The sequence below is a fragment of the Pomacea canaliculata genome, linkage group LG3 (genome assembly GCF_003073045.1).
Source record: "Pomacea canaliculata isolate SZHN2017 linkage group LG3, ASM307304v1, whole genome shotgun sequence".
NCBI lineage: Eukaryota > Metazoa > Mollusca > Gastropoda > Architaenioglossa > Ampullariidae > Pomacea > Pomacea canaliculata.
In genome coordinates, this window is record NC_037592.1 from 10022809 (window position 1) to 10035073 (window position 12265).

The following is a 12265-nucleotide window of genomic DNA, read 5'->3' on the forward strand; positions in this document are numbered from 1 at the left end:
TGTGGCTGGCTGGTCAGTTGGCTCTGCTGCCGGACTCTAGCGAGCAACTGTCGCCTGACAACTCCGTAGTACAGGTACAAGAGTGGTATAAAAATGATTATTTATTGCTTAAAGAGGATAGCTACAGAAAGGGTGCGAGCATCTGTCGAAGTAGCCACTGTCACGGTCAGAGTATACAAGAGGGTGAAGGGTCGTGTCAGTAACTTGTGTTCAAAGGCCCTATACCCTTTGCAAGTGAGATGCTGGACAGATGAAGGCTCGCACGATTTCCTGGGACTCTCGTGCGAAGCTCACCCTGGCCGTGAACGTCCTGGAGGCTGGTCATTTTTTTTCTATGAAAGGACCCGGATGCTGGGAAAACTTCGACACGCGGGAGAGCTGTTAGTACATCTGCAGAGACACTGGACAGCCATCGTGTTCGAGAACAGAGCAACGGAGGAGCAGGGTGGCCGGTGCTGCGCGGAAGGCGTGAGGGTAACGCCGCGCTGCTGCCGGAGACAGGGGGGACACGTGCGTCGCGAACGGAATACAGCACCGCCACCTGGTGGCAGTCGCGTCAACTCGCTGCGAGGAGTTTTCTCGGCAGCGCTCCGACTAACATTTTAAAACTGCTGTAAACATCAAGTTGTAAACAAGACCAGCTATACTCGACTTTTATAAACACGTGCACCAAGAACTTTACACAAATGTAAATTTATATCATTTGCCTAATTTTTTTTTGGTCACTTCTGTTGCAGTCTTTTCAGGCCATGCTGACTACCATGAGTTTTTTTTCTCCCATACTTATCTCTCACGTCAGCATAAAGAGGGCAAAAACAAACATGTATTTATCATCCAAAGCATCTGGGCAAAATTGATAAAAGCGGGCTTATCATACTAAGCAAAACAGTTGTTGTGGCGATTAATTTCTGAAACACTAATTCTAAACAGAGAATAGGCTTTTATTACATAATTTTTATTATAATATTCACATATAGTGCACATAGAGTGACATCAATCTTGGTCGTGATGCTGCGCGGTATAAGTTCCCAACTTTCAAGCATATTTTTAGAACTGATAAATACATCAGCGGGAAGTATTTTCCAGACGTGTGTTCTACTGACAGAAGACATCACTCCCTCTTTCTCTAAACTTCTTTAGAAAAACTTTCTCCCTCCCCCGCCCTACTTGTTGGAACATCCGGACATACCCTAAACTGATAGAGAACGGTACCCTAAGTATTCATATGTTTTCTCTGCATACCGTGTGGCCTGTAAGCTTGAACAACCGCAGTCAATACTTAACACATCTGGTGGCTGAAATAATATATATATATGTATAGAGAGAGTATGCAGAGAAACCTTGGCGAGCAAGTGGTGCCATTATGCACAGAATGTTGAATTAAACAGCAATCATCAGGCCCTGGAACATACCGATCTCGCTGGTCCGTTTTTCGATCCACAGGTAAAATAACATCAGCGCCAGGTATATCGCGAGATGTGTGGATGAAAAATCGCTTGAAGTTTCCAGATGGCTGAACAATGATCAAGACTACGTACTGACCATTTCATTAGCAATGCTGTTGGTGGTCTTTGTGTTGAGTTTCGTCTGCCGTAGAACTCCGCTTTCGTCGATTTGTTACTCCTGTTAGTACGATGATGAGAGCTCGTCATACATGGGTGTACACAGACAATAATACCTCAAACCACTCATATAGCATCTGGTACATCTACCTATTTTGGCATGCATTAATATTTGTGTGTGGGAAAAGTGAGGAAGGAACTTGTATTGCCAGTTACTACGGCAAAGTAGCTTGTCATGTAAATAGGTGCCAAAGAGATGTGGAAAGGTGTACACATTATTCGTGTTTTATTTATCTATTAGTGGGAAGCACATATGAGTGTGCAGGAAGCGTCAAAAGCTGGACAATGGAAGGTTCAATGGATATTTTCTAGAGTTTCCTTGCGTGTCAGTTTGATAACTCATGATCGATATATTCTCATGTTCAATCATCTTTAACCCAACTTAAAACTATCTGAATAGTTCACATACATTGTGAATACAAATATGTATTCTTGAAAACCAAGGACACGCTTATGAAATATACCTGCAAACTAGGGACAGTTCCCACTTTCTCATGTTATCAGTTTCTTTAGTAAAATTTATCATAAAAACCATATTTTTGTGCACACAATATCATCTATGCACCTCGTTGCTTTACCTCTCTTTTCCAACATGAGAATCCCCCCAAACCAAACCTGGTCACTGGTTCATCCTTTCATGGCACTTTCAAAGCTTCAACATAATATGTGTGTATTATACACTACACCTAATCCTACCCAAAGCTAAACTTACAAATATTACTAACCCTAATGCAAACCTAAGTGGTGAGGGGAAACGTAATCTTTTTATTTTGGATGTAGTAGCTTAAACAGATGGAAAAGTCCTTTTTCTCAGCAATGGGAAGGCAGTCCACAAAATGATCTTTCCCTTCAGCATGATCTGTCACATTGCCATATTTTATTATTTTTAAGTTATCCACATATTGCATAATAGCACAATGGATCCACGCAAAAAATCTTGTATCAGAATATCAGAATGATAATGAAGGAATTTATAGAGTTTAAAAAAAGGAGCTAACTGATAAAAACCTGGGAACCATATTCAGTCATTGATGTATAAACATAACTTGCTTTGCTGCAGATCCAAAGGGGACATAATCTAACACAAGAACACTCCCCCCCCCCTCCAATAATGGCTTTACTTCTGTGCAAATATTCAGTCTTTTCTACAACACACCAGTCCACTGTTTCATTATTTTATTTGGTTCAGCTCCCTCCAAGGTACTTTGGAAGCAGAAGAAAAGTTTTTCATTAAAAAGAATAGTAACTTTGGAAAAGAATTATTGAAATTTTCTGACATTCAAATATTTTTAGTACATTTGAACATTTTAGGTCTTTTAACACTTCATGTACCTTCCTGGTATTAATAACTGTTAAAAAAAAAAAACGCAAAGTGGAAACGACAAAGTATCATTGCCACATAATCACATTCTTTACAGGAATAAACCCTGACAAATCTTATAACAAAGACAAAGATCACAAAGAAGTTGGACATCAACTGCTTTTGTATCTGTAAATATTTCAGGTCAAATTCTTTGGCCTCTTTTAAGAAAAATGTTTGTACCTTCTTGCTCAACTTGCACATACCCATGTGAACACACACCCTCTGTCTACTTTCCCTTTCTGGTGACAATTGGAAGATTAAAAGCCACAAATGACTAAACATCTGGCAACCTCTAATAATAGTGAAATGCCAGGCAGAATGTACTCTGAAATATATCTCACATATTTTTCACAGTTTGCAAGTGAAATTAAGCATGGATGTTAATATTCATATCAGTCTGTGTATTCATAAATACTTCTGAATCTGTATGAGAAAAAGAAAGAGTGTGTGTTTAAGCTACTATATATGCATGTGCAAGTGTGCATCAATAAATATATAACCAAATAAATGAAGGCATAGTGCTTCTGCCTTCTTCTCAGAACATTACTAGCAAGATGCAGTAAAGTTTTGGCTTCAGTACAGCTTGTGAGGAGACATTCTTGCAGGAGGGCTTGGGGTGTCAAGTGAAGGCTTTTGAAGTGGTGGCAAAATATCTAAAGGTTTCCACTCTAAGCACCAGGAAGGAGCATCTCCTGAAGGAGGGAGCAGGTCATGATCACAGTCAACACTCAACAGCTGAGTGAATGAGTTAGCTCCTTTGAACCTTTTTTCACTCCTGTCATCAAATTCATCCAAGAAAATTCCATCTTGATGGTCAGAGAACATGGCTTTGTGATCGATGTCCTCTGAAGCTTCACACTTGATCAAAATAAATTAAGAATGTTTGTTAACAATGTGCATCTAAAAATAATGACGATGACATAATAATTACGAGAACAGTAACAATAACAAACTGACACAGCATCTTTCTTGTCGTATATCAAGCTTAATAAGTCAAAAATAATAGCTAATGTTTAAGCATATCGCAATTGACTCGGAAACTAGCCACTGCTGCGAGAATCTTCAAATGGATGTGCTGAATAATGACATCCTGAGCTACCAAGCACTGTTTTATGATTCCAGTTACCTTATGGCAAGCACCACTTTTTGTGCTAGAGGTATCCGGGAGCATGTCCTTCATCATCAGGTGACTGTCATACAAATTCTCCGCAAAATTTGATGTACACTGTGGTCTGTGACAAAACTCTGCTACTGCTGCCTTTTTTATTAAAAAAAGAAAAGAATTTTAAAAAGCACCACTTGCTAACATAATAACACAAAAATTATTTTCAGAAATGTAAGTGCCTAACCATTTTGAGCCAAATAAGCTCCCACTGAATAGTCAACAATAACCAGAGTGACAGAAGATGGAACTGAGTGGTGGTCTCCCAGATAGGAAAATAAATGTAGGCAAGTAGGAAAAAGAAATAGCACATAATATTTCCTTTATTTGCAAATCTGTTTTGTGTTCTACAATTTTAACATTAGTCAGTAAAGAAATGTAGATTGTTATTATTTAACCCATTTAACCCTATCTTCAAAATTACACCACAGTGAAACTCAATTACCTTTGACTGGCAAGGTTCACAAAACACACAACTTTTTTTGAAACAAAGCCATGGTGGAAGATGCTGTTCCCTTCCAAAGTCAAAAGTGGATTCTTTAACATTTTTATCACATCTCATATTCTCTTTGTGCCACCTGCTGATGTGAGCATTGTCATATTTCTTTTGACCACAAGTCACATCGTTGTAGCAACTGGCTCCTGTAAGGTTAGGCCTTTTTGGTAAATTACAACAATTCTCATTGTGTATTTTCATTCTTCCTTCTTTGGCACCTGACAATGGTAAACATCAAACAGATCAACTACCAGCATTGCTTTTGTAAATGGTCAGTTATTGCATAACAACAAAATGTTAAATTCCACACTATTACTATATCAATCCTGATTCTGGGCGGAACTTTATAGGGTTTTGTTGCTATTATTAATTTTGTTGCTATAGGGTTTTGTTGCTACTAACCTTAAAATAATAAAATATCTGTCTGAAATATATTCATGCTGAAGGGAAAAGTGTTGATTTTACAGTGTAGTTCTGGAGCACTTCTTATTTCAATTTTAACTGTGATAAAAAAATACTATTCCTTATGCAGCAAACATTCTTGAAGTTGTTCAAGTAAGTGTGTTTATTTTATGCTAGGAATGCACATTTCCCATCACTGATATATATATATCGAAATACATTTACTGAAAACTATAATGTGTAGAAAGTTCTGAATAGAGCAGGAACAACAGCAGTATTTCTTTCTTACCTTGTAAGGCATTTAACCTAGAAAGAAGTGAGTTGCTGTGAAGAAGAGAGAGTGCAGAATCATTTCCAGCCACATCTACAGTACTCAGCAAACAGTTTTTCGGTCCACAATCTTTTGGCATATGACTAGTCTCTTTTGCCACTTGGCTAGTTTCCAGCATCTTGCACTGCTGATCAGCAGGGCAAATCAGGACAGGTGCCAGAAGTGTTTCAGAGGTTGCGATCAGGCTGTGGGAAGGGGAATGATTTAAAGTCTGCGAAAAAGATACTTGTTTCTCAGATGGGGTATGATTAAAAGTCTGTGAAACAGATGATCGTTTCTGGGATGGAGAACATTTCAAAGTCTGTGAAACAGATGCATGTCTCTTGATGGAATGTGCAACAGAAACTTCTCTGTCCACAAGTTCTACACTCCTAGTCCTCTTTTCTTTAACATCTGCTGAAAAGTAGGAAACAACGCAATTTTATTTATGCTTCAGTGCAATCAGGGAGAAGCTCAAACAGTTATAACTAATAATAATAAAAGAAACTGCTTCGCAAGGCGTCAACAACCAACACCCCTACTATACAATCATTTATGCCACACAGATTATCGCAGGCCAAACCCTCAGCTAATTACAGCACAGACCTGCATACAATCACAATTCATCCACACATGCCAGCATTCACAAGCAGCATGGCTGAAACAGAAGTGTCATCCCGATGAGAGATGGTCTAACTCTCTCAATAGGACATGCAAATCAACCCATTTCATTGTGGTGACTTTTCAAGCAGTATCTAGTAGTTACAGAAAGTCTGAAATTATCTTCCCAATAATTTTCAAGCAAGTATGCAACCTAAACTGTTCTATTAAAAAATATACAATCCTTTTTATAATTAATCTGAAATAAAGCAAAGAAAACAAAGAGTGAGCTAAAAATCTGGACTACTACCTGTACCAGTAGTATATATTCCAAGGAACTATTTACATAAATATTATCACTAAAACTCTTATCATTCTGTCTTCAATAACCAGAATTTGAAATACCTTCATCCAGAATAGAGAAAGATTCTGAAAGAGATTGGTGAAGAGAACCTGGCTGTGGTGTAGAAATTCTAACAAACACATGCTTCTTTGGAATAATTCTGTAGAAAGTAGAAAAGACACGGTTACCACACATGGTAAAGTTTTATGAAGTTCAAAGATGTTTTCAAATAGATGCATGACCATTTTAAAAATGAGAGTTGTTTTTAGCTGGAAACAGGTGCTGTTCACATTAAGCTCACCTCTGTTTCTCATTCAACAATTTCTTCAGTTCCATACATGTCTCTCTAAGTAAATCTGAAACATGCAAAAAATAAAAAACAAACAAAACTAAACAAAAAAAAAACAACAACAATCACGCTCCACTTTCACAAGGTGTTGTTTATGTTAAATAAGTGCCTAGTCTGGTACTTTCTCAGCAAAGGTTTGTTTAATTAGACACACATAGTTTCAATTATGGGCTTGTGTGTGGCAAACATTTTTACCTATCATGACAAAATTCACCAAACACAAGCTTATTTTATCGGTTTATAAATCTAGTTTTCTGTCAGAGTATTAAAAGGTATAACAGTTAAGAATATAGACTCAGAAAAAAACCCTCATATTAAGATATATATTGAAAGACATTTATCATAAAGATATTTAAATATAAATAAGCAGAAAAGTTAATGAGATGTCTTCATTCACCTCTGTGTGTGAAATGCTTCTTCAGCTGAGAAGTCAACTCTGACTGCATGCCATTGGCAAAGTCTTCATATGGCACAGTCTGGATAAAATTTAAAACATTTCAAATAATAACTGTCACAAGAATAGAAAGATGAAATGTGCCATGTGATGAATAAATTATGATGACAGATGCAAGACTGATTTGTTTAGCCTTTCTAGAAATTGGACATGCCTTGACAGAGCCAGCGTTAGGGGGATGTGGTGCCTTGGGCAAATAGAACTGCGGGGCCTTTGAAAGCTGGCACAACATATGCAGCATGGCAATAAAAAAATTGCGGACTGTCTCATTCCAATAGTGCACTTGTTAGCACGGGGCACCCTGCTGCTCACCCTCCCCACCCCTTCCCCTAACACTAGCTCTGGTCGGGTCTTTGTTACACTGGATTAGCGAGTGCATAACTAATAAAATATGAAGATGAAAAATTGGAAAACTGTTCAGTATATATAGATATGAACAAGAGTGCAACATGTTTTGGACAAAAGATGCGGTCAGTATTATTATTATTTGTTCTTGTGTCAGTGTCAGAGGGTGCACTGTCCAACAGCATGATCTTCTACTGCCTCAGATCAGCCCCTGAGTTGTGATCCACAACAAATTGCTTGATGATGATATTCATTTTCTATCACAAATAATAAACATGATATGATCATTTTTTAGTATGTTAAACATTAATACATTCTTAAAAGAACGATTAACACTTGAAAGATGATAAGGATATTCTAAAATTTGTGCTGAATGACAAGCAGCAATGATTTCTGTTAATAGCAAATGCTGAAGGAATCACTGCATATGTTCCAACAAAATAGCATGAGACACCTTTGGAAATAAGTTTTCTGAATCTGCACAGGGAACTTCCTGCATTCTGTCTTGAAAATTAACTGATCCATTATTTGAAGAGGCACTAGACGAACAGAAATAAAAAAATTAACATGATTTTGCACAGGTATTATTAATTGTCTTATTTCATACTTGTATCCTAGAAGTGATTTATATATATATATAAAAACAACATATTGCACAATTTAAACAAGAACTTTGAGTAACTTGTATGGACTTGAACCAACAATTGGTCTCTAACACACTGGTCTTGATTGTTGACTACAGTCATTATGCAACTTTTGGTCACTGTTTCTTAACAAGACATTAGTCAGAACTACACAGTAAATCGGCCCTCTCCAGTCCCTTAAAAGAAATCAATGGATCATCCATACATAAAAAAAAACACATCTCTTCTTTGACGTACTTACATATAATTACATACATGCATGTGTGTACACATTCTCACACACATGCACATAGATAACAAAGACAAAGAGTACTGTTTACTTACCTTCTAGATGTGACACTGAGACACGAGACATCCTGATGGTGAGATGATGGTGTTAGCATCAACTGCATGCCACTGTCATCTCTGAAGATAAAAGACGACCAAATCTCCTTGCCTCCCTTTCTCAACTCAATTTTAATCCTTCATGCTCAAAACTCACAAAAACTGTGATGACATTACAAACAATTAAGAACTATGATTGGTTTCTTCTAACGCAACGCCACAAAACAATCAGAGACATCTACATCTCCATAACAACACACTCTGAATTCTTCTCCACAACAAATCTAAAAACTACCTTTGTTACTAGCAGTCTGCTAAAGGTGACAATTTGGTGAGATATAAGAAGTGATATAAGGTATGAAAGAACTTTTTTACATATATTTCACACATCACAAAAAAAAGTAATAAAAAAATTTTAAAAACTTAAAAAGCAAATCAAAAGTAAAACTATTAAAAGTAAATCATTCTCTTAACTGTTAATACCATATGTATGTATAGAAAAAAAAACACTCTTTTATAATGAAAAGACTGACAGTTATATTAACCTTTCAGTTTCATAGTCAACATCACTATGATCAAGGATTTTCTGCAGACTTAAGTCCACATCTCTTTGAACAGACTCAGGGACTGGTATCGGATCTGAAAGGAAAGAAAACAAAATGCATAAACTCTAATATATTACCAAATGTCACATTCTAAAACTATGAACCGAAATAAAACTGACTGCCTGACAAAAATGAGGGAAATATAAACAAATGGAAGATTTTGCTAATGAAGAGCAAAAATGTTCACCGCATCCTTATTGTTTACAGTAAATGCCTCACCTCTGACAATAGTGCTGGATTTTCTGCCTGGGTTAAATAGTCCAATGTTTCTCTGAAACATAATAACTGTACAGTGATATAAGAGGTCACATCTGCAGTATAGAATAAAAATGAGAAAATAATATGAAAACTTTATTTAAAATGGAACCATGTAGTGTGACATTGTCAAACTTTTTAAGGTTTATAAAGATCACCATTCTTAAAATTTGTCTCTACCACAATATCACCATAATCACTACATAAATGAGGATATAACTTGTAACAATGTTGAAGGTTTTTAATGTAAACATGGAGATGTTTTATTTTTGGAAAGCACTCAGAGCATTAAATAGAGGGCCAAAGCCCTAAACTACAAAGTCTAGTGATAAAAGCAAGTTCCAAAAAAAGATGCAAATGTTTGTTTCCATAAAAATATAATTGTTTAAGAAACAGTACAAATGATGAATCACAATAATGAAGTAATGGATCTATTGGCGAAGAACTTAACAACCAAAGAGCTATATTCACATAAATAATCATACCGTCAGACGATGCCTGGTGATGCAGCCACCACAGCTTGCCAACTCTGTATTCTTTACCTTAGAAATTGTTGGTTTTGTTAACTGCAAAAACATGCACACACACACACACATCATCATCATAAACACACATTTTATTAAAATTTGATAAAATGTGTAAATGAATTTTTGAAATTTGTATCAAAGAAATCATTGCACTTGTACTGCATATACCACATGTTTACATAAATTTATTAAATAAAGTTATTTGTCATTAACATAATTGAAGCTGTACTAAATTACATTTACTGCTTTATAACTTACAAATAATATTACTACTTTATAACTTACAAATGCATATGAATGAGCAACCCTCAAATGTTGACTGACTTTCGAGTGAGGTTCTTCAGCTGACTTCTGAAAAGTAATTTTTACTATTATGCTTTATTATGTAATTGTTAATAATAATGACAGTATTTGTAAAGCATGGTTCAATGCACAGATGTGAGCTAAATGTGCTGCACATGAAAGACCACAAATAAATCGACAGCCCGTATAAGAAACATAAGCATCAGCAAACAGGTGATGAGACAATGTCAAAAACATGAACTAATGCATGGATGAAGAATTCAAGAGTGAGTTGAATAGTCCTCTTGATTATGCAAGATATTTCTTAAAGAGATGGGTTTGGAAGCCATATTTAAAGACTTTGAATGCAGATTTAGTTTGAAGAGGAATGGGAAGAGAATTCCAAACATTCTGGCAGGCAGAGAAGTTAGCAGATGAGGGATATAGCATGGTCTGATTTTTACCTTTTGCTACAATGATTTGTGGCAGTTCCACTATGATTATCATGCCAGGATTTTTTTTAAATCCTATCAGTTTTAACCCATCAGAGAATGATTTATATAAGAAGCATGAGAAAAATTAAGAAAGTTCACAATGACGTGTCAAAAGAATTGACATAAAGGTCTAGTGGAATACAATTTGTTTCTGATTATACTTCAGAAATCAGGATTGTTCATAGATACATTTATAATTAGGCTTTACCCAATGGAAGAGTCCATATGTTAATTAGGCATAAATGTGTACAAATGTGATTTCATGATTTTGACCTCTTTCTCTGTACTCTTGTTAGTAGGCCTGTACCTAAAGAACAGAAGGGTGTTTACTCACCCAAAATTTTGTAAAGTAATATCTTGTACTGAGCTCTACCCAGTCATTAAAAAAAAAAAATTAGACCTTCAATGGTTTCAGCTTGTGCAAGTCTTGTGCTTTACAAATCACAAATAAAGATTATAAAGTCTATGTTTGTGTATCCTGCGATTATGCATATGTGTGGAAGTTTTGAAAGGATACAAAAAAGAGTACAATGTGTTATGATCAACTCTTTATCACTAAAGTCACATTTTATCTTTCTTAACAATAAAATTAAAAAAGGCATCAATAGCAATGTATACAAAGGGGGTTTGGGTTATTTTCTTCTTCTGTAATTACTTCTACACACAAATAAGCAATGTTATTCAAAGTATTAAAAAAGGCAAATGAAAGCATACGTACATCTTTACAGCTCTTCTTTTTTCTACGTTTCTCTTTGTTAGTTTTCTGTTGAGATTGAGAATCTGGTGACGATGACGATGATGATGAATGGGGATCTTTGGTTTCAGCCCTTAGCTGGTGATTATCACTTTGTTGAGCAATGACTCTTTTCCGTTCTAACTTATCGCGAACTAAAACTGCACCTTCTCCGCTAGGGGACTGTGCATGAGCCTGAAAAACTATTTAAGAGTTGTTTAATTACGACAATCTGTTCTTTAATGATGTTCATTTAAAATGCATATACAGATGATTTGTGTCTTTGTATGTATGAACTTTACTTAGAGACAAAAATAAAAGAGGAAAAAAATTAAATGCTATTACTTTGCTGCCTAACAAATATATGACCTGACGCTAATTGTGAGAATAGTACTACGCACCCTTCATGATCGAGGCACAGATCTTTCTCCTTTCTTCATCTTGATCCACAATGGTATGACTCCGCGTCCTATTTTTTCTTCTTGATTTCTTCATTATACTTTTTTAAAATTTATGATATTGACAAAAGCGGTTCACTTGCACCTTGTCGACATCTACTAGCCATCCGTATAAGTCAGCTGAGCTTGATGCTAGTCGTGAGGGTAAACATTATTGTCACAGGTCTCCTTGTAAAATATCTGTTTCATTAGTTTTGTTGTAAAACTTTCATGGATTTAACACAGAAAATATGAGATGAAGATATTAAAATAAAGTGGCAGCTATTTTCTTCTGCAGAACATTTGTAATTACCGCTCCATTGCCAGTCGCATTACGATCGAGTTATATTAGTACCAAGGGAAATCATTGGTGCTGTCGGAAGACTGAAAAAGAGATAATTTATGAGGTCTTCAGTAATTATTTCTAGAAAACCTCTCGATGGATCATAAAATGTAATGAAATCATTAAGTAACTTATATATATAAATATCGTATGTATATTTAATTATAGCAAAAAT

At 35.9% G+C, this 12265-nt stretch overlaps 1 protein-coding gene across 2 annotated transcripts; it reads right to left on the reverse strand.

Moving 5' to 3' along the window:
* Positions 1-2783: 2783 nt before the first annotated feature.
* On the reverse strand, positions 2784-12141 carry LOC112558742. 2 transcript variants are annotated; one of them, XM_025229379.1, is made up of 15 exons: positions 11712-12141; positions 11296-11513; positions 10087-10152; positions 9760-9840; positions 9239-9290; positions 8960-9053; positions 8415-8495; positions 7901-7985; positions 7045-7123; positions 6600-6654; positions 6361-6458; positions 5335-5769; positions 4593-4861; positions 4112-4243; positions 2784-3843 (listed from the first exon to the last, which is right to left on the reverse strand). In XM_025229379.1, exons 1-15 carry the CDS (start codon positions 11803-11805, stop codon positions 3559-3561), a joined length of 2124 nt encoding a protein of 707 aa, XP_025085164.1. In that variant the 5' UTR covers positions 11806-12141; the 3' UTR covers positions 2784-3558. The 2 variants fall into 2 exon arrangements, with proteins under 2 accessions (XP_025085164.1, XP_025085163.1); XM_025229378.1 differs by having other exon boundaries at positions 5335-5772; positions 11712-12139.
* Between the last annotated feature and the right edge of the window lie 124 nt (positions 12142-12265).